The 23,899-nt window shown below is 40.6% G+C and overlaps 1 protein-coding gene across 6 annotated transcripts in view; it reads right to left on the bottom strand.

The window, feature by feature from the left end:
- Positions 1–1,586: 1,586 nt before the first annotated feature.
- The window catches only part of NBAS (NBAS subunit of NRZ tethering complex), a 345,000-nt gene continuing 322,687 nt past the window's right edge, over positions 1,587–23,899 (bottom strand). For 5 of the 6 annotated variants that reach the window (XM_081263998.1, XM_081263999.1, XM_081264002.1 and 2 more), the window contains 4 exons: positions 20,883–21,022; positions 16,696–16,840; positions 9,627–9,755; positions 1,587–1,982 (listed from right to left, as the gene is read on the bottom strand). In XM_081263998.1, the coding sequence (XP_081120124.1) occupies positions 1,719–1,982; positions 9,627–9,755; positions 16,696–16,840; positions 20,883–21,022 (678 nt within the window). In that variant the 3' untranslated portion in view covers positions 1,587–1,718. Of the gene's footprint in view, positions 1,983–9,626; positions 9,756–11,716; positions 11,860–16,695; positions 16,841–20,882; positions 21,023–23,899 lie in introns of those variants that run through there. The other variant, XM_081264001.1, reaches the window with a different exon arrangement.

The raw sequence follows: 23,899 nt of genomic DNA, 5'->3' as shown, positions 1-23,899 counted from the left end.
CCTCAGTTTATTAATCAACAGTCAGTATGTTGCACTGAATAATTTCTGAGACCTTTAATACTGCAAGTGGAAGCAAGGGTCTTAAAATAGACTGTCAGAACAGCCTTCCCTGTAAGGAACTGCATGTTTTCGTCCACCTGAAATAATAGCTGTGGGGCCGGACAAAGCCCATCCCCAGTAAGCTCATCCCGCTTCCTGGATCAGTGCCGCTGGCACAGCTGCTGCCGACATGCTCAGGTGGCATTTCTGGACTCCTGTTTCTGTGTGGACAGACGTTACCTAGTTTGGAACAAATATGTTGTCCCCTTTCCTGTGAAGTAGTTCAGAGGCTTATACAGGTGCCAAAGTTTAAACCGGGAACTCAACTCTGGGCTAGATAAGCAGTCAGAAGGTGGTGAGCGAGCCATTGTGCAGTCTCCTTCCAAGGTGGCCAGGTCTTCGCCAGAGGACTCTGCAGCTACATCTAGAGGAATAGAAGTGAGTGGAAGTCCGTGGTGATGCAGATGCCAGGCAAAGTGATGTTATTCTCAGAGGGTGAAGCTGGCCAGGTGTGTGCACGGTGGAGGTGGGAGCCTGTGGGGTGAGGTGACATGCGGGATGGCAGAGCCCCACAGGGAGCCCCGTTACATCCAGGCTGTGGCTTTGACAGAGCAATATGGAAACTGATCAGGGGAGCTCCCGTATCACCTAAACTTATTCAAGATCATTCTTCATGACAAAGAAGTGTCCTATAGAATGTCACCTGATCTTCCTAGTCCGAACCTTCCTCTGGATTATTTCCTTGAGGGCAAGGGCAGGAGACGTTGGTTCCTTGTCTGGACGGGTGCCTCAGGTGGGCACTAGTCACTGTGCAGGTGTGGGTGCTCCTCCCACCCGCCACCTTGGCTACTGCTGAGGCTTGGGTTCGATATGAGATTCATCAGACCAGCCAGAGCCCTGTCATCCAGTGCACACTTTGGCAGGGGAAGCGAATGCCAGCAAGTGATACCTCAGGGTCCTTATTCTACATAGAGGGAGCAGCCCCTCTGTGGTTACATGGACCTGAAAATGTATCACCCTACCATGTTGATGCTGACAAACCGCGGAGGCCCCAGCCTCCTCACATGCTGACCTTGTTCTGGCCGTGGCCTTTCAGTCAAAATTCCTTAAACAGCAGCGAGGGGCAGCAGAGCTCACACTTCTTGGGCTCCCCCGTCTGACAGAACCTCACCCCCACCACCTCGCATGAAGCTCAACTTTGTGGGATAAATAATATAACCCTATTTTTACCCACGACAGACTAAAGATTCGCAGAGGTAGAACACTTTGCCCAAGGTCACAGAACTAACCTGCCTTGAATCCATGTCCATTCTTCCTCCATCCCGTGGCACCTGATCCCAACAGCAGCCACTCCTCAGCCTCGCTCCCTTTCTCATGCAACCCACCGCCATGTTCAACGTCCTGAACCACAGTTTTAGATACCTTGCTAAAGGCATTCTACCCAGGAAACGGTAGCTTACAAAAAAAAGGAAAAAAGAGGCAGTCAATAGGAGACGATGTTGATCACTTAGCAGAACAAAGAAAAAAAGGTTAAACTGGCAGGCTGGTCACCATTTATATACAGCTTTATTTGAAATTTGTTGACATCACTGAGACAATCAGGTGTTGCTTGTGCTGCCCTGGGAACAGCGCTCAGCTCTGATGTTCTCTGTCCCCAGAGGAGGGCCAGGGAAGGCGCTTTACACCCAGTGCTGCCCGGCACCAAGGGCTGTGCTGAAAGTTCTCAGGGCTGGATGAGTCCCCCTGGCGGCCAGGAGGAGAGAGCCCGCTTCGGCTTCGTAGCCGGCCTGCCACAGGTGTTTAGCCTGCTCCTCCGCATCCCAGTGCCCTTGCTGGAGGTGGCGGATGAGGTGTGGATAGAAGGGAGTGGAGACACACTTCACCAACAGTCCATCGTCCAGAAGCAGGGAAAGAAGCTCTTGGTCACAGTTGGAGACATTCACCTTCAAGAAAGACGACAGCAGAATGTGAGTGGGCGGGCAGAACCTCTCCCCCCAGAGCCACGCTCGCTCCACTGGGCCGCTTCCTTTTGCCTTCACGGTTATACATACCTTTTCCCGGGGTTAACAGCACCTTCTCCAAGAAATGCACATAGGACAGAACATCTCGGAGGTCACAGATGGGGGATGATGGACATGGTTTCCTTTCAACTTAAGGAGACATTACCACACACCAAGAACCCTGCTTGACTCATCGCTACATCAGCATATACTGAGTGCCAGAAGCTGTGCTAAATATTGCACAAACATCACCTCCCCGAGTCCTCCCAATTCAACCCTGTGAAACTGGCACTTTTCCTTGTCAGTTTTACACATAAGGAATTTAGGTGTTAAGATTGTGCTCTGGACACCCACGCTGACCATCTCATGTGTACTTCCATCAGGGCTACATTTGTTCACCCAATTCTCTTATTGAGTATAGATCTACATGAAAATAAGCTTTTCAGAACAAGACCTTTTCTCTACCACATCAAGAATCCATCTTGCAACCCAATGACATGAACAGGACAACCAATAGGGGGTTTTAAACTGTTCTTGCTCTAAGAAACCCTTATCAACCTACCTTTTAAGTAAGTGTTCAGAGGCTCTGTGGCCACACTAGCTCTCTCCCTGGTCTTGTCTTCTTAGTCTACATGTAGTTTTCCACAGCTTTGATAATTAGTTTGTATTTTTCTGTTTTAAATTATTGTCCATATTTTTGTAAGAAATGAAGTTTCTTACCCATATCAGAAATTCTCGTTTACACTAATATCAGAACATCATCGTGATCTGATCTTAATGTTTTTGTTTTAATTAATTTTGATTGTAGGAACCTCAAAAATGAGATGGCATTTCAAAACCAATTAACTAATGTGTAGGCCAACTATACTATAAACCATATACAATGTGCTTTTCCTGCATGTTTTGTCCCAGAAGGCAAGGCCTGAAGATGAGCAGACTGACTGTTGCAAGACTTAAGAGAAGTACAAGGACAAGTTATCGCCCACCATAGTGTCTTCTCTACAACCTAGGGAACATTCCACTCCAGCCCACATCAGCTCCAATGACACTTTCATGGTGACATTTTCTCTTGGCAAAGCTACCCTAGTCTGTTGAGTACAATTCTGTTTTGGTTACATTTTGTTTATAGAAGTTTCACATTTTTATATTATTAGAAAAGAATCTATTGCTTTATGACTTTTTCTGTTAAAGCACAAGTTGTAATTCTTCAAAGGAACTGATATATATATATATATATATATATATATATATATATATATATATATATTTCAGTTATATTAACATGTATATTAACATGTAAAAATACATATATATTTTTTCTGACTTTTAAGTGGTTAACTCATAAACTAATCAGGATGGTTAACTCATAAACTAATCAGGAGTTGACTTTGGTATATGATCTGTGGAAAACCACATGTCCTTAACATTGGATTAACTGTAACTGGTGCTTTAAGGGCTGGAGGGAGACAACACAGCCTGTCATTTTTGGACTGTTTGGAAGTTTAAGTACAAGACAAGTCCAGAAGAATTAGTTGATTTAATTCCCCTGATCAAATAAACCCTGAATTAGAGTGAGAGACAGTTTGGTAGTGTGAAAAGACAGACTTTTGATCCTGGTTCCTTTGCTGAACTGCTGTGTGACCTTGTTAAGGACAATCTCTCTGGGTCCAGTCTCCACATGAGAAAATAGACTGATGGTAAGGTTCAGAGATAAGAGGCACTTTTAAGTGCCTAGCACAATGCCTGGAGCAGAGCTCAAGCTCAGTAAATAGCTGAAGTTATTACAGTCAAACCAACCAGGAATGAAGGCTGTTCTGAAGGGGGAAGGATTTGTAAATCACAAGACAGGAATCGCTGGCCATCTCCGTTAGAGATGGGTTTTTGTGTGTCAGCAATTAGTCTTTAAGAATAAATGAAACTTTGCAGGTCTTGGGAAAGAAATCTATTAAAGCACAAAGCACTACTGTCTTCCAAGCCATTAAAATGTTATCTGCTTAATTCCTCTTTCAACAATAGGTAATGAACCTTCTCTGAATTAAAATCTTTGATTTTATGGATTTACATCAAGCTAAGAGTAATTACAGTAATGAGGTAAACTGAAATCCCAGTAGCATAATGCATGCAGGGCCTCATTTCAATTACTTTAAAGAAGATTATTTATTATTATTTCACTGTTTAAGGAAGAATATTTGTCTTATTTTTACATATACTATCACTAAATAAAAGTTATTAAAAATATCAACTACAATGGCAGAAAAATAAAAGCATAAAACCCTTGTGTACACTTGGAATAAAAAAAATGCCTGCAGATAAATTTTTGTATTTATTTTAATGCAATATTCAGATTCTATTTTCTCAGCATGCCATCAGCTCCACTCCTGGCATGACATTTAATAGTGTACCTCTTCTGAAACCACTTAGGACACATCACCTGACTTATGTTCTAACCACAAGAGGAAGAGAATCTTTGAAAATCCAACCTTGACCATCTCTGGGACCACAACCTGACGCTGGGCTTGACAGCTCTGGTTTGGTAGTCCTGTGCACATATCCACCTCTGCACTACCTTATTTACTGTGTTATTTCATATGGCAGTCCCTGCAAGAGGCAATGCCTTTAAGCACAGGGATGATGATTTGATGCCCTACTAATTGCTCACTTCACACAGATCCAGGCTGTGCATGCAGGGGCTAGATACACCTGTTCACACCAAGGAGATCAACCAACCACCAGTGCTGTTTATGGCCGAAATGCTTAACCTAAGGAGTTTGTTAGCTGCCTATCACTGGAAGGACCCACCGAGACCTCTGTGCAGAATGAAAGCAGAGCTTCATTCTTCAAGAAGAGTGAGCAGAGGTGAGGATGGATGATAGTGGGTGAAAGTAATGGGTTTTGCTATGATCCTGTTTAAATGACAGACATGCCCGAGAAAACAGCCTCTAAGAGCTGAAAGAACAGTCATTAAGGAGGTAAGTCTGAGACCAATAGGTATCTGCGAAACACATAGGAAAGAACTTGCCTGGTTGTTTGCATCACTTGGATCACTTTTGCCCAGCTTGGTGTGGACACAATTAGAAGTAGTCCAACTGATGCTAGGGTTAACACCAAATGACTAAGCAGACTCCAGGAAAGGTTGTTAAGACCCCAACCCAATCTTCCTGCTGTCACAGCACACCAAGGCAGAAAAGAAAATGTGCAAGCCATAGCTGGGGTGGAGAAGGCAGCCCCAAGGGGGGCATTCCAGTGAGGAAGAGAGTCCCGTCAGGGAGACGCTAGCTGGACACTGGGAAAAGGAGGGGGGCATCAAAGAAAAGAAGGTTTCTTGGTTGTATGTGTCAATTCACAGATGCTTTTCTGATCATATTAAGGTTCCTCCTCCAACCTAGACACTGGCATCATCATAAATAATAGAGGCAGGTTCTTGATGCCTTCACAGCAAGATCTGAGGGGGAGGAATCATATTCATGAAATACATGAAGGTCTGCCACTGGAGGAAGCACCTTGCTAATTCTGGGCATCTCCCCAGGGCAGGACTAAAGTCAACATGCTTGAGATAAAGAGGTGCAATGAGCTCTACCCAAAACAGCACAGAACTCCCAGAAGGTGGCAGCCACCCAACCCCTGGAGTGCTCAGCAGAGCCTGGGTGAGGGAGTAGGATGACAAAGGAGGCCTGCCTGAGCAAACCATTGGGCCACCTGTTCCCGTTTTTTTTCAGCACTGACTTGCATTCTTCAAGGTGCTTTCCACAGTCCCATTTCTCTAGTGATTCCTGGATTCTAAATTCCTTTTCCAATGTAACCAGCTCTCCCAGTTCAATAGAAGCGTATGGTTAAGAATGATGAACATTAGGTCTGGGATTTGGATTTCAGCTCTGGCTGCTCACTAGCTTTGTGACCTCTTAGTTCTCATCTGTGAAATTAGAATAATATCTTCTTATAGGATTATTAAGAAGATGAAGTGAATAAGAATCACTAAGATAGAAATATGTCTATCACGATGCCTGGCAAAGTGATGAAACTTGAAAGAGGGGATTATCATTGGCATCAGGGAGAGCCCCTGCATGAGGTGTTCACGATTGTGCTGTGACACTCCCTTTCTAACTCCATGAATTATTCCGACTAGGCAGGGCAGGAGTCCAGGATACCCTTGGACATGGGGTGGGGGCAGACACTGAGCAGCACCAAAGAGGAGGTGGCAGCGGAAAGCAGAAGCCATTGCACATTTGGAATTATGAAATTGGAACATTTTCTGTACACAAAACTCTTACAAAACTGGAGGAGTTTACTTTGATGGAATGAGCTGAGAGACTTCCACCTGAACAGAGGTTATTCTAGAGGCGAGTTTTGAACACTCCAGCAGGGGCACCCAGCTTGGAGAGAACAAGGTCTTAAAGGTGCACTCTCAATATTATGGAGACTGGTGCAGGTAATCCAGCAGTCGGTACTACACAGGGTTTTAACTATTCACTAACAATATCCTCTTTAAGAAGGACACTGCATTTCTGGCCCAGGAAAGAGACTGTTGGTCATCTGTAAAAGGTTACAAGCTCAACACCAGGGGTGTTGAGCAATTTCACCAGAGGTGTTGCGATTTCAGAAAAGCTTAGAGGAAGAAATGAGTTCTGCTATTGGAGGAAAAGCCAGTACAACCTCTGGCATCAGCACTTAAGCATCATCCTTGTAACTGCAAACACCTATAAAGCTGTCAGCATCTGATAATGAACAGCGAAATAACACACACTATCAGCAAACAAGAGAGGGAGTCTTTCCATTTGTGCACTGTACTGGACCAATTGCTATCAGAGGAGTCCCTTTGCCAGATGTTGTTTCTTTTAATGTCCACAGGAGCTACCATCAATATCCAATAAGGGAGAAACTAAAGTTATTGATGAACTCCATCCCCCTGCTAATAGACATAGTGTATAGTAAAATAAAAACTAAAAAAGAAAAGTTTTAGATTTTTTTACTACAATACCAAAGATGATTTAAAAATAGCTAGCCAAGAGTCCTGCAAAAATGCCCACAGAAACTCTTCTTTTAGACAAGTATAACATGACCCTTTAATGGTGTTGGGAGAGCAATGACAAATTATAGTAATTTCATATTTCATTTATACAGCATTCTTGAAATGACAAAATTACAGAGATGAAGAACAGATCAGTAGTTGCCAAGGTCTATCTGGGAGACGGGGCAGGTGAAGGTGGCTGAGGCTATGAAGGACAGTCTGAGGCATCCTTGTGAAGGAACTGTTCTGAATCGTGACTACAGTGGTAGACACATGAATTCACATGTGACAAAACCAGTGAAATCCCAAGAAGGTTGATACAGTATCAATATCAATATCCTGATCATAAAATTGTATTAGAGCTATGCAAGACTTTACCATTGGGGAAACGTTTGGGTGAGGAGTGTTAGGAGACCTCACTGGAATCGTCTTCCCATTGAATGGAATTTAAAATTATCTTAAAATAAAAAGTTGAAAGATACTTTAAAAAATGGGAAGCACTGCAAAAGTTCGGCTCTCTGGAGGATGTAAAAGGTCTAAAGATACTCAGCTTTTTTGTTAAACACATTTTAAGGGCACAGAGGGGCTAGTTTATCATGAACACTCAACTTAGTGTACAGAAATTAGTTATGTCTCATTATAGAATTCCTAAAAGTAAGGGTCCCATGGTAGTAAGTGATATCTTTCAGCAATTTATACCTGTGACTTTGATTTTTGTGTCCCAAGAGTACTGAGGTTTTATGCTATCATGACAACTTCAGGTAATCTATAGCCACAGTTAGCACATTAGTTTCAAAACCACAAGTCTCAGCACCCACCATGAAGCATATAAGTTCAGATCAAAGTATTGTGAGGTCTACCAGTGCCGTGTAAAAACTGCTCAAGTGCCATAGAGGTCCATTTAGTTTTTAATTTTGATAGTCACTGTGTGGGGGAACGGGAGCTGTGCAAGCAGGTTAGCTAGCAGCTTAGAACCCTGTTCTAGTTTTAGTTGTGACCAAATGAGTTTGAGAAAAAGAATCTTTAAAATGAAAATGGATCCACTGGCCTATGGAACCGGGAGTGCACCAGGAGAGCTCCACAAAGGATAAGGATGGGAAGGCAACGTGTACTCCACCACTGTCCTGCTCTCCAAGAGGCCGGTGACAGCGCCTGGACAGAGACCGCAGGGCGCTAGTGGGGAGAGGAAAAGGCTCTGAAAACATGCAGCCTGACTTCCTTCAGTTTGCTCTGCTTCTCGATTTCTTGCATTTAAAGAAAAAACAGGCTATGATAAACTCACTATAATTCTCAATCTCATAAGAATTTCCAAACTTATGTACAGATAGGCAAAGGGGGCTACCAACAGACAGCCCCTTATTCCTTACTTCAGTCAGGACTGATTATCAGTGACAATAGAGGCATTCCCAAACCTTTGCTGACTTTGAAAATACAGCTTAGTGACTAAAAGCACTGGAATTCTCTCATTTTGTTCATAAGGAATGTTTCCAAATACAACGATATTCTACTTTCTATAACCATTTACATAACTTTCTATATCCTTTGTCATTAATAAAATTTTATATCTATGGTATCATTTCATCAATCTCTTTATTGTCTTCTGTGGCAAACATATACCTCTGATCTAGCTTTCTCTTTCCCTCTCTGGTCTTCAGAGGATGTTCTGGCACATTTTTGTTTAAAAATATATTTTATACACATAAAAAGATAATGTGTATAAAGTATGTTATATATTATACACATACCCATGCATAGTGAAGTTACGTATGTGTGTGTCTAAGTATGCATGTGTACATACATCGTTCAAATGAAAGTGATCTCTGTAAACAAGGGTTTCAGAAACAACATAGCTTGTTAAAACATGATCCTGAGCTATCTAATTGTAAAGTGTGAATTTTTTATAATATTTATTTTTTAGTTGTAGTAGTACAAGATATCTTCATTGATTTATTTTTATGTGGTGCTGAGGACTGGACCCAGGGCCTCGCCAGACAAGCGCTCTACTGCTGAGCCACAACCTCAGCCCTTGTAAAGTGTAAATTTTAAAAAGGAAGAGAAAGCTTCTTTAATCATGATAACAGAAGCCTCAGGAAGGAACCCTAAGACTTGACTTCAGTATCTCCATCTTCAAGCCACAAGGCTGCTTCAGAGGCAGCTCAGGTTGCCAGAGGAAATGAGTTTGAGATTTCAGAAGGTGCCGATAAACCCTACTGGGAACTCACCTTTAATTAGCAGCTAACCAAACACAAACCCAGGGACAGAATATCCATTGGATGCTAGAAGTTTCCTGCCCCCAAATTCCAAGTGTCCAGAAAGGTCTGCTGGTCCATGAGAATTAATATACCACTTCTCTACAAAAACAGCTTTCTGACTTGTCTTTGTATTAGCACTCAGAGTCTGGTTCACAGGCGGGGCTCAGTAAACGTTTGTGAAACAAATACATATGGACTGAACAGAAGAGACAGCTCTTTAGTGAGAGAATACTGTAGATAAAGTAATTTTAAATTAACCATGGTTACTATTTATGAGTGCCAATTCATTTCTACAAAACAAAGATAAATAGTAAATTCAACTGGGCATACCTTGCTGACAGTTGAGATTTGCTCTAGGCCCATGGCATGCAGATTGTCATCTTGGGTCTCAAGGAGAAGTTTCAGAGATGGGAGTAGGAGGGACTGACGCAGCAGAAGCAGGCTCAGCTCCTTTATGCCCTGGAAGCAGAGGAACAGGTGAGCATGATTCATGGATCATTTCCTAGCCCTCTGCTCCTCTGGATGCCTCTTTCTACCCTTTTGCTATAAGAGAGGGAGAAAGAGAAGTGTAGGGAAGGGAAGGAGTGAGAGGGGGAGGGAGCAGGGAAGGGAGAACATGCACAAAATACACACAGGACCATACTGAATATTGGAGTTGGTATCCGCTTCACTCACTCCATGTAAACTGTGATCATCCTTCCAATCTGTTATATTTGTCTACAACATAGCTTTTAAACTATAAAATTAATTAAGAAAGCACAGGGCAACATAGCTTTTAATGGCTGCATGGTACTCATCATATTAATCTAGTACTATAATTTATTCTCCTAAACTCAGATTAGTTTCCTCACAAGTAGAATGGGGACATTTATATCTACTTTGTACTTTTTAGTGTGTGTGTGTGAGAGAGATGTCAGTGCTTACTGTTAATGATGTCTAGTTGTCATACACTTAAACAAAGGATATCAGAAAAAAATTTAAATGATTTCTAATTCTAAAGTTGAGGTGAAGTGAGTCTTTAACATAACTAAGACATTCCATGAAAATTATCGTATCTGTGGTGCAGAAAAATAAAAATGTGGCCCTATGAAGGTGTGTCTGAACTGTATTCTCAGCTTTTTATTGGACCTGTCATGAGAGAACAGGTTTTAAATAAGGTAACAAATGATAATCCTTTACAATGAAGTAACAAAAGTGTAATGTATAAAACAAAATATAAAAGAATTTTTTAAAAATCTGAAAGCTGTTTTGTCCTGCTGAGCTGGCTACCTTTAGTGCCCTGGCTGTAGCTGTAACATAAAAAACCGAACTCTTGGACCAACGACCAGACAATGAGCACAGCCCCATCATACTACAGCATGGCTGTTTCAAGAAAAGAATGGATGATCACCACCCTCTGGGGACTGATCTTTCCCCTGTGCTACTCAAACAGTAGCAGATCAGAGAAGAAAAATTCAAATGTATGTTTTCACAATTCCTTTACATTATAATAGAGTGAAGATAAAATGACACAAAGAAGCTCCAGTTAACAGTTAGAATAAAGTTCTCCACTGGAATTCTACACACTGTAGGTCTTTCTCTTTTTTTTTTTTTTTCCCTTCTTCCTCTCCTTTACCCAGAAGGTCTCTCCTAGGAATTGGGGCCAGGCCTTCACATTTCAGAGTAAAAGGCTGTGTTCTACAAACTGGTGTGACAACAGTCAATACAGCAGCATAGCTGTTTGTAAAATGTACACTTCAAGCATCACAGATTCTAATTCAGAAAAGCACTAGGCGTGCTTACAGAACACACCACACAGAGGAGTCTTGCCAAGCATCTGGGCCAAACAGAATGTTTTTCATCTGGGATGCAGAAAATATCTAGGAGGATGAAGCATATGACTCTGGCCTGGCTTCCTTGTCCCACTTGCTTCTTGTGACCTGGTTTTCCTTTTCTCAGGTTTCAGCAGCATTCACTGTCTGCACAGCCCAGAAGGAATACGGTCCAGGGAACTCTCTGGGAAGGTGGAGCCATTATGTATTAGCACCCTCCAATACCATAGCCACAGCATGAGCCACATTAGAGAGATAAAACTAGTGCATATAAGTAAAATTAGAAATCCAGTACCTTAAGTTTTAATTGTAATGTTCACAAGTCACCAGTGGCTACCATATTGAATGGAACAACTGCCAGGTGTTGGCAAGAATATTTTTTCTTCTCATATTCCAAACATGCTTGGCACATACCATACTTAAAAATACTTGTATACAAAATCCTCTTGCCTAACACTCATATTTGCTTACTCAATAAGTTATTAGTAATGAGAAAAAAAGCATTTCTCAGCAAGTTATGATGTTTAGACTAAGCGTAACACTTGACTGACCTTAGCTTTAATGACAAATTTTATGAAATAACCTGTATGCTCTTCTGAACCAGCATAATGCATAGTTGGCACACAGCCAGGCAAGGACACTTGAAGGGAGGAACTTAGTTTATGTGAGCCACTGAGAATGCTTGATCTCTTAATTAAAGTTATTGGCCAAATACTTCTGTCTTCTATGTTTGTTGTGTATTTTCAGGGGCACTGCCAATGGGGCATTTACTGAGATTTACAAAGGGATTTGGGGAATGCAAGAAAGGCCAGAGCAGCCAAGGAAACCACAAAACACTCAATTCAACACCTTTACAGTTCCAAGTTGTTAGAACATCATGACACAGACCACCACAAGAGAGAGGCTTGAATGAAGAGGATTAGGTGGGCATGGCTCAGAGCCAGTTCATAATTCTGGACATTTCTTCTCCCTAAAGACTTTGATCTAGTGTGATATACTAGGACATGGTTCCTGTGGCCTGATGGTGATCAGAGAAGAAAGACTGGTGCACCAATATTCCTTCTGACCTCACACAACCCTGATGGTCTCAAGGTATCTAGAATCCAAAGGTATTGCACAGCCAGAGACTAAGTCAGCAGTGGGAGCATGAGGTACGAGAAGTGCAAGGATCAACTGCACAGGCCCAGAGGATATGTGTCATATCTACTAGTCATTGCTCTGGGGCCGCAAGGTTGCTTGCAGTACTTACTCTCCAACAAGACCTGGAATGAGCTGTGTTCCTCTACTGCAGCCCCTCGTCCTGCTGGTTCTGCAGGCCTAGGTGATTACACTTGTGATTATGTACTGCATCTGGGCCAGTTGGGAATTCCAGAGGCCTTAGTGTCCTGTCCTCCAGAGCTTCTCAGATTACACTGGCTTTGGAGCTTGACCACTAGGCTACTGCTGATGCCTCTTGGTCTATGTCTCCACATGGGAATGCAGCTGCTCTGAACTGAACTCTACTTATGCATCATTTCATTTAGTTTTCTCCTCAAATCCTCTGAGGTAGGTACTGTGTCAGTCCCACTAATCAGATGAGGCAAGCAGAGTATAGAAAGGTTAAATAACTTGAATGTCATCAGATTCTAAAAATCAAGCTCCTGGCATTATCAAAAGTGGCTCAACCATGAGGGAGAACAATCATACTTGAGATTCTGAAGCTGGGGGTTAGCGGGGTTTGCTCATTAGCTGGGTGACATACTCCCACACAACAGCCTGTAAGCATCTGTGACTCTAATTCATGCTGTGCCTCAGTGAAATCATGGACCTTCAGGGTCAGTCACAAATAGCTGGAACTTGGAATTTTAGATCTGCAAATGCCAAGAACCTGATTCATGCCAATTTCTTATTCTTTACATCCTCCACTCTAATGCTTCATATATTGCCATGGATACAAGCTAAGAAAGACCTATAACTTTCAAGATTGTGGGACACATGTGACCTGCAAGGAGCAGTGATTATATCTTGCTGGTAGTATTATCCATCAGGAAAACCATTACTGCCATAATAGCAGGGAACCACAAAAAGGCATTCTGAAGAGTCATGGAGAAAAACAAATCTATAAATATGAGAGCTTTTCATGGGATGGGAAATAGGAATGAAGAAAACGGTGAATCCACTTTAAGAACCCTCTAGTCAACAACTGGGCACACACATTCCATTAACCAGGGTCAGGGTTTTAAAAAATGAGGCATGGATGATGATGATGATGATGATGATGATGATGAGGGTGATTTACTATAGTGGTGTAAGATATTATGAAACTCTGAAATTAAGCTACATGACCTCCAGGTGTGGTAAAACAAACAAGAGAATTCCACTTTGTAGTAATAGTGCTTCTTTAGTGACATTTTAAATTCATACGTGAGCACATTGAGCCATTGACAAGAGCAGTATACACCACTGGCAAACTTCCTGTAATCAAGGCACATGAGGGGAAAAAAATCTATAAATGTGACCAATTAAGAGAAAGAAACTGAGGCAGCACAAAAAAATGAAGAAAAGTCACCGAGGCAACAGAACTCCTTTAATAATTACCTTTCATTTCATTCAACTGGAGCACAGAAGTCATGATAATCTACTCTGAGGTGGGTTTTGATCTACTACCTCTTCCACCCCAAGAAAATTAAGGCCTTATGGATGGTAGTGAGTGCTGTGTGTGAAGCAGTGCACAGGTGGTCTCAGTTCAAGCCTCCTCACAGCCTGGGAACACCATGGAAGAGACAGAACGAGAGTCCCTCTGAGATTTTCTGAGACCAGAAACAAGGTGTGGAGAAAACCGCAGGCAGTGCTGAGGCCCTGTGTGAACAGGGAAGCCTAGTGCACCCCGAGGCCCCTTTTGCTCTGCATGTGTGGCGTGCCCCCTTTTGCTCTGCATGTGTGGCGTGCCCCCTTTTGCTCTGCATGTGTGGCGTGCCCCCTTTTGCTCTGCATGTGTGGCGTGCCCCCTTTTGCTCTGCATGTGTGGCGTGCCCAGTTCTGTGGAGAGCAGGGAGAGCCCTTTCTGTGAAGTGGTGAGAGGAGGACTGCAGAAAAACGTGCTCTAGGTGCTGTGCTTCTACTGTGACCTCCAAAAAGCATGTAGGAATCACTGACTGGAGATCCTGAGATCAATCAGTAGCACTGATATAATGTATTATTCTACTTTTCCAAGTACCTCAACCTGGCTGTACAAGCAGATCAAGCACCGAATCATCACAGGTATTTAACTTCTCATTGAACCACTAAGTCTTATTTTTTGGTTAAAAAAAAAAAAAAAGCACAACTTGTGACCTATTTCCTTTGATGTCCAAGAAGATTTACCTAAAATTTAAATGTCATATGAACAAGATTTACTACTACAATGGACACCCATGCACATCTGTTACCTATTCCTAGGTGGCTAACAGATAATGTCCAATTGCAACTGAGCTTTGATTACCTGGACAGTGGATGATGTCAAGGTCAAAGATTCAGTAGTCACATCATCAGCTAGCTTATATTCTTTGCCTTAGAAAAGTTAATGGTAAAACCAAACCAATAAAGATATTTAAAAACACAAACTCTTCTAGGCAATGGGAGAGATCCTAATAATCTTACCTCTCAACCATTAATAAGTTTAGATGCTAGCATCTTATAAGCCATTACTGAAAAAAGTATATGGACAAGAAAAAACTAACAATAAAAGCTTATACAACTGCAGATATGCACTTATACAAGGGCAGACATGCACTTGCAACGTATCACAAATGTTGCAACAATGGCTTATCTGAAAATAGTCTTTTTTTGAGCATTCAACAGAGACTTGGTCTGAAGAGCCATATACAACTGAGGAAGTTGAAGTGACCCTTGACCTCAGAGTCTCTGTTCCATCAGCTATCAGTGGAGATAAGGACCCCCTTACAGGCTGTGTTGAAGGTTGAAGGAGATGTTTAAGTGAAACTCTTTGAGTGCTAGTAAACATTGGTTATGACCATTACCGGTAGCTTGTCAGACAATAACTCTAGATCCTAAATAATGTTCTTCCCTCAGCAGAACTGACAGCGGGACACTTCTGGCATTTGGTACTGGTCTGACAATGCTTGATCTTAGCGTACATTAAGGTGAAGGGGAAACCACATTATTCACGTACTCTTGCCCTGGTGTAGATAATAAACTGTGTTGAGCCCCACTCTACGCAGGGCTGAACCCTGCCCTGGGGACACAGAGACATTCAGTCACAGGTCCCATCTTACAGGTGTTCACAATACAGCAAAGAGGATCACAGGTCAGTAAGCAGCTAGTCTCAGTGGGTCATGGTACAAAGCCCAAATCATACTCCTCTGGGGTAAGGGGATGTTGTTTTTGAGGTTGGTATTTTAAATATTTCATAGAATAATTTCATCATTCTGCTGATTGGACGACTTCCTTAAATGGATAAAATATTTTAAAATTCAATCAAAAGATGCTTATCCATTCTCTCATTTGGAAAACAATTCATTAAATGTGCATAACAGCAGAATACATCAGTCACTAGAAAGGCAATTTGTAAATCAATGGAAATGTAACTGATGTGACACAGCAATCTGTATACGGGGTAAAAATGGGAGTTCATAACCCACTTGAATCAATCTGTGAAATATGGTATATTAAGAACTATGTAATGTTTTGAACAACCAACAATAAAATAATTTTAAAAAAGTGCATAATAAGAATAGTTTCCTTGAGTGATTACAATGAGGATGTTATCTACAATTTTATTTTCAACTCTATCTCCTATGTGGTACAAACTCAAAACCAATTAATCAACTTAATGCCATTATCTAAATGCTTACATTTAAGACATGTAAATTGCTCAAATATGCTGCTGAGTTAGTATTCATGGAAGGAGGCTGCAATTAATAGAATGTACTAAGTGTTTACATATACACATCTAAGTATGTTTACATACATTAATGTAATATGTACTATATGTATAATACATACTATGTTACACGAATAATGTTACAATAGACTAATATGTTATACATATAATATATATTATACATATGTATTTATTGTCTGTGAGAGTCAAATCATGAGATTAAATAGAGAACAAAGGTCAAAATGGCTAGGTTTTTACCATGTCATAGAATAAATATTATAGTTATACAATCTTGTTTCAATTTTATGTCAAGAGGTATGTAAAATTCAGAGTGGTTATTTGTTACTGGCCAAGGAAATTGCTAGAGCTTATTACCACTTTACAACCGACCCAGTTCAAACAGGTAACACATGAGCTACTGTGACCTCCTCAGAACACAAACTTAGGTTAGACATAAAGGGTATCCAGAGAGAACTAGAACTGGAACTGGGTTACACTCTGGGACTTGCAAAAGGAATACTGCTTCAGAGCTCCGAGAAAGAGAAAACCACTCCTAAACATCCTTTCAGCATTGCTCTTCTTCATTAGATCCATTACAAATTATGGGCTTCTACCAGCAATGGCACAAGCTAAACGTTCCTCAGGTACAGTCACTGGTGTGGCTTAGAATAAAGAGTTTTGATAAGAGAAAGGATCCTTGGGGAATCCACTTAAAACACCTACTCACCTCTGCTGGCAGCATATGCTTGGTGCCATATAAAGAGCGACAGATCTTCAAAACTTCATTCCCCAGCTCCTCCTTGTTGTCCACTGTACATCTGGTCAGCATTTCTGTAGCTAGTCTCATCCATGGATTACTGGTTATACTGGTTCTAATGGAGGAAGAGTCAAAGCACTGGAAATTAGAGCTCTCAAAACTGTGGTAGGAGACTTTAAAACAGAAAAGAAATTCCACTTTATGAAATAAAATGCTAATGGCAGACTACAATCAGAAACTAGGTAAGTTCCTTCGACGCAATCTTGTAGAGAAGACAGCATGTGAAGGCGGAAACAGCTTGCTGTGGCATCAACAAACAGCACAGGAGCATGGGAACAGAGGATGGTGTAGAAAGGCCTGAGTTTTGAAGCCAGCCCCCTTGACTTATTTCCTGGGTAACTCTGAGAAGTTATTTAATACTCTTAACCCAGCTGCATGGTTCTGGGGAAGTTGCCCAACTCTTTTGGGCCTGTTATTTTCTAGTGAAAGGCAATTTAATGTTTTCCTGGCAGAGTTCTTTATTTAATGAATGAAGTATGTCACTGTGGCATTACTCTTACTAGCAAGCACACTTTAATATTCACTAGGCTACTCCTGGCTCCTGCTGATCCTGTTGTTACTACTACTGCAAGGAAGTCAGCTCAGGAGCTCGACTGAAGAGCAACAGATAGTATGTGGTGTGCTTTGTACTTCATGTTGCTTTCTTGTATTTAGAACATGGTTTGTCTTTTCTTTTCCTTCTCTGGCTGCTATTATTCCATGTTTCATATAAACATTGCCAGGAGCTGGGTATTGACTCTGTTTAGAGTTGGTAAGTACTTTATCATTTATTAAGGGTCTGTTGTCTCCTTAGCAAAGCACTAGGTTCTAGACGTTCAACAAGCAGGAGTGGGCCTTCCCTTGAAGGAAGTCTAGTTCTTGCCTGCTGAAAACAATTTCAAGTACAATAGTGATAAGGAGACCTACAACACTAGCCTTTGGCAGCATTGGTGTGTCAGCTCAAACTAACAATCTCTGAGGACAAAGAATTCTGCTTATCTCAAGATACAAAGAGCTCAGAGAGCTCCTGATTGGCTGAGGAGTCTTGCTAAACTAAAGGATATATCTCCACTCTCCTCCTCAGAGGTCCGGGGCCTTTCTCTACTGGACTACCGCTTAGAGGAAGAACGCTAATCTGCCAGGACAATGGACCCATGGTCAATATGGCTTTGACAACAAAGGATCAAAACACTTTCACCAGCTGGTTGTGATATAGTGGGTGAAAAACTATGAATCTTCCAGAAGTACAAATCTGGTATATTTTCCCTGAGCACTGTATTTTCCTATAAGGGACTAAAATCCCAAACCAAAGTTGATACAGGCTGATCATCCCTAACCCAAAATCTCCCAATCCAAAATATACTCCAAAATCTGGCACTTTTTTAGATTGGACAAGATGCATGAAGGTGGAAAATTCCATTCCCGATCTCATGTGACAGGTTGCCATCAAAATCCAGGCACATTAAAAACACTGTGCATAGGTGTTTTTAAGACTTTGTGTAGGGTGTAGATGAAACCTAAATGAAATCATATTATGTATATTTAAATATTCAAAAATCTGAAATTCTTTTGGTCCCAAGCATTTCAGCCAAGAGATACTCAATTTATATTAGTAAACTAGCTGTCATGTAGATCAAGCAAATTCTTTAACTTATAGTCTTTACTGCATTAACTAGCAACATGCAGTCATTCTTACACTATCTTCCTTCTTTTTTTGGCTATTTTAGAAGTGCTAAAGTCAAAATTTGATTGGAGGGAAAATACTTTTAAGGGGTACACAGGTTGCTTAATGCTTTGTCCTCATTGTAATGATACAATAAAGTAGTTGTCATGTATAGGATAGCAGTTTAAAAATTATTTCATAGGTGACTTCAAAAGTAAGAATATATTATAAAACTAACAGTTCTTGTATATAAATGCATGTAAATGTTATAAATGCAATACATGTTTTAAGTGAAGTTGCTTTGAGTTCACTTAAAATGAACCAAGTGAATGACTTGGCCAAGTGAATGACTTTAAATGTCATTTTAATGTTCTAAAAGTAAAAGAAACCAAAAAACCAGATAATTAACTTATCTAATAATCATGTCACATTTAGAGTTCAGAAATGAGGGTATGAGGAAATCTACAAATGAACTCTAATAATTTCCTAAAGAGTGAAGCATTACTGACAATCCAATCAGTGGGCTCTGGGCCTGCTTCACATTATGCTCACCAGAAGTTTGTTCAGAAACAGATTCCAGGTCCCACTAAAGAGTTGGACTCAGGACCTATTCTTTAACATACCCCCAGCTCTGCCAAGAGAATCCACTGTCACAAAGGCACTGGAGATTTCATGATGAGCTGGGAGAGTCTGCAATGCAGAGCTCAAACAGTACAGGTAGAAACCTGTTCTTGAAGGCCACAAGCCAGCATGCCACTAGCCACAGATGACAGGATCCGAGAAACACCTTTTTCTTTCTGAAAATGTTTGGTTAAAAATCAAACCAAATAGGAACACTTCTCTCCTTGGTTTGCTTCAGAAATTCCTAATAGTCTCATCTTTGGGTTCACATAAAGAGTCTTCTTCAGATGTTCTTTCAGTTCTAAACTGATCACAAAATGATGTTATCTTCAGGAGGACGTCCTTAAGTTCTTACACATGGAGATGGGCACTGGCGTGGGGCAGAGCTTAGGGAACAAACTCAGACCTGGAGCAAACGGCATCTGAGTAGGCTGGGCCTCACCAATGAGATACTGTGGCTCATGACAGCCAGCATGTGCAATCAGAGGAAATCTGGCCACTTCTTCCAAAAAAGGCGGTTGGGGGGGGGGGTGTGTGGTTGGTTTGTGGCTGCTAGCACAGGGACTGGAGAAGCAGCCCATGCTGATGAAAGCAGCAGCTGTCAGCCCAGCAGGAAACAGAAGAAACAACATAAGCAGAAAAGGAAGCCAGATATTAGGTACAACTGAGTCTCCTCCACTTATTAGCTCTGTGATGCCTGATATTATTTAAGTTCTGAGCTACTATTCCTTCATCTACAAAATCAGCTAACATCACCTTCCTTTGTAGGTCTGTGTGAATGATTGATAACCTATGTAAATTGTACATAATGGTATGCAACCCCATGTGGGAATGATTCATTTAACCCACATGGAGCTTACAATGCTGTGTCAAAAGATAGGCAAGAAATTCTCTGGAACAAAATACTGGAACAAAGTTATTGTGTTGACATCATACATTGGATGTGTTTATTATCCAGCACAGTCTGAAACTTTTGAAGAAAAAGTGTAAGAAAAAGTGGGTGTAGGAGCAAGGAGAAATGGAAAGACATTGCAGTATTTCAAAACCAATGCTAATGACCTTAGAAGGCAAATATTGATTACACACACACACACACACACACACACACACACACCCCTTCCTTTTCCAATTTTGCTTTCTAAGGTTTCAGTTACTCATGGTCAGCTACAAATACTAAATGGAAAATGCCAGATTATATAATTCATAAGTTTTAAATTGCATTCTTATCCAGTGTATCCATGTTGTATACAATATTCTTCCATTAGCCATTTAACATCTCTGTTAATAGATCAACCATCCAGGTATCTCAGTACCTGTGTTCAAATAATCCCTATTTTACTTAATAATGTCCCCAAAGTTCAAGAGCAGTGATTCTGGGAATCTGGATGTGCCAAACAGAAGGTTCACAGTGTCTTCTTTAAGTGACTAATGGGAAAGTTCTGAATTTCATGAGAAAAAAAATCACATGTGCTGAGGCAGTAAGAACTATGGTTAAGAACGAATCTTAACTGTGATAAGGAAAATAAATTCATGCTAGTTTCATTGTTGAACTTAAGATGCAACTCACAGTGCATGATGAGTGCTTAGTTAAGATGGAAACAGCATTAAACTTGTGAGTGTGTGTGTGTATGTATGTATGTATGTACAGGAAAAACATTGACCACATAGAGTTCAGTGGTGTCCAAACGTTCAGGAAGCCTGTAGGTCATGAAATGCACACCCCTCAAATAAGGGGAACATACTTATATTCTTTCACTGGCTCTTTAGAGATGCTACATTTTCAGAAATGTAGTCTAGACCAAAGACCTCTAATTAGGCTAACTGCAATACTTACCTATTTTCACTTTCCATAGGTGGCCAGGCTTGCAAGAGCAAAACCAAGTGCTGAAATTCCATCTCATGCTGACTAGATGCCAAGAGTTCCATGAATAGAGAGTACCGGTTCTCTTCATTCTCAACATCAGCTATGTCTACCTGGAAGTAGAAATACACACTTGAAACTAATGGCAAAGCTACTTAACTGGTTTATAGAAGAATTCAAATTTGATTACTTTGATTAAACACTTGAAAATTTTTATAATGTGCTTAGGGAAAATTCAACAACATCCAAAACCAAAACAAACTACTATGGTTTGGGTGTTGTTTGTCACTCAAATGTCCGTTCAAATGTTGGGAGCCTGATGTCTGTGCAGTGATGCTAGACAGTAGGAAACACTGGGAGGTGGGGCCTAATGGTTCCAAGATCACTGGGGGTGACTTGGGAGGACCTTTTCTCTTTCAGCTTCCATTGACAATGATCTCCCCTCACACATGGGCTCCCACTATGATGTGACACAACTGAGAAGGCCCTTGTCAGAGTGAACCACTGCCACTGTCATGCTTTTGAACCTCCATAACTATCAGCTAAATAAACTTCTCTTCCTTATAAAGTTAGCCTGCCTCAGGAATTTCATTATCATAATGAAAAACTGACTAGTAGTACCCAATCTTCAAAAGCTCTATGCCTTAATTTCAAATAATTATATTAAAATTATATTAAAAATTTCAAATAATTATACTACAAGATTTCAGGAAAGTTTTTTTTTTTTTTAAAACTTTATTTACCCAAATAAATCCAAAGTAGATTTCCACATAACTAGTACACTGGCATTTAGCATGTTAAAATATGGAATTGTTTTCTTTGAAAATGTTTTATTTCACCATACTCCACATTAAGTTTCTAAAGTTTAAAATATTCAAAATTAATTTCTAATTTTCACTTGAAAACTGTAAGCCTATGTGTTGTCTAGTAAATTTCAAATTAGAGATTTTACTAGGGTGTTTTTGTCAGAATATGCTTTTGCTATGTATTAAAACCAAGAAAAAATATCCTTCATTCACATCTCCATTTCTAATGCAAAAGAAGTCTCTGTCAAATATACACTCTTTTTTTTCTTTTTCACTGAATAACTGAATGATTTTTCTTTTATATTGAGGCAGGCCTAAAGCAAATCATCCCTCTAGTGCCTCCGTGGAAAAAAATATTTGCTGTTTCTAGTTAAAATGGCCATAAGCATAAAAGTAAGACAAATCTGTTTTCCCATTTTTTTGGCCTCTCAGCACAGATCCTCTGTGTTTAAGCACACAGTGAATTCATAATTTGTGTACACATTCAGATGATACCTTGAAATGATAATGAGAATAGATGTTACCTGTATATTTGCTAAATTGTCTGCACTAATGCATGTTTCCAAAGCATTTAATTTAATGGTCATTCTGGCTCTGATCCCAAGAAGTCATATCAAAATGTCACACCACAAATTCTCCATTTTTCACAAACATTAATTGTACTATGAACAGTTGGTAATCACTATGGGAAGCCTGGCTCACACAGTGACCTGCCAGATACTTCACGAACTGCCTTCAAGCCCCATGCCATTCTTCTGTGGAACAGTCACCCAAGAGCAATGCACCATTTTTTAAAATCATAATACAGTAAGTCACTCGTCCCTCCCAATAGTTTTGTGCGGAGGACAGCACAGGCATTAGTAAGCTCACTTTACAGAGGAGTAAATGGGCTCAACTGTCCTGGTAACAGGGCCAGCAAGTGACAGAACTAAAAGAGAATTATAGTCAGACCAGGATGTCTTGAAACTAGAGAAGTCGGTAAGCTTTAAATTACTGAAGCTAGTCTTCGAAGTGGGAGGTTGGTACTATTATCTTACCTATTTATGAAGTTGTGTTTTTTTTTTTTTTAAATTTCAAACTCAAGACATGCACCTGATCTGACTCCAGCCATAGGCCTCGCTGAGATTCCTGGCACAACATCAGGCATGCTTCCACCTCAGAGACTTTGAGCTGTTTCCCCTGGCACATTCTTCCTTCAGTCAGTAGAGTCGCTCAAACACTGTTTCCTTCAAACACTGCCCTAGTAGCAAAGGCCTTGCTAGACTACCTTCCCTAGAGGAGCATGCCCTGTGCCCATCTTCTCACCATTTACAACTACATGACATATATTTACTCTACGTTTTCTTCCTGCAAAAGCATGTTAGTGCCTTGAAAGTAGAAACCATTTTTTGTTCAGTGCTTTATCCCTATTACTTAAAACAAAGCCTCTTATACAACAGGTACCTACTGAGTCAATGAATGAATAAACAGACATAATTACAAAAAAATAAAGATAACTTAATTTATAAAATAATTTAGCAAAAATGATATTAAATACACATAGATGTGCCATAAGTTTTTGGTTATTGGAAATATATAGAAAATTTAAAAAGAAAATGTTGCCAACAGGAAAGTCACTTAAAGAAATGCTACACATAGCAGATTGACTGATATTACATCTGTACATCTGTAGAAATGGTTAGCTACATGATTTTACTAGAGTTCCTTCTTTGGACCTCTTTCAGCACTTTCAATATATTTACTCTATTTCATTCAATACATTTCATACAGTACATTCTATCTGGGATTCATTCAATACATTCAGAAATGGACTGCAGGAGGGGTGGTATGTTTGAATTTCTACTCAACTATTCACTAACTAGTGACTCCATGTATATCTGAGTCTTGATTCTCAAAGATAACATGGCAGGGTAAGGGGACAATCTTTTCACATGACCACAGGAAAACTTAACGAGATAAAGCATGGAACATATCAAGCATTGTGCTGGATACTTGATAATCATTCCCTGCACTGCACGCTGGTGGCCTCCCAGCATTTGCTCTGACTTCCTGCCTCCACATTGAAATCTTACCTAAAGCCATTTGTTATCAGGTCATAAAGTATAAGAGAGATGGCCTACCTCCCTGGCTTAAAGCAAATAAGAGATGTCTGACTTAAAGTTTCTGTACAACTTCTCTACCACA

The sequence above is a fragment of the Spermophilus citellus genome (genome assembly GCF_964194105.1).
Source record: "Spermophilus citellus genome assembly, chromosome: 13".
NCBI lineage: Eukaryota > Metazoa > Chordata > Mammalia > Rodentia > Sciuridae > Spermophilus > Spermophilus citellus.
The sequence above is the reverse complement of the archived record's forward strand: the minus strand, read 5'-3'. Positions and strand labels throughout refer to the sequence as shown.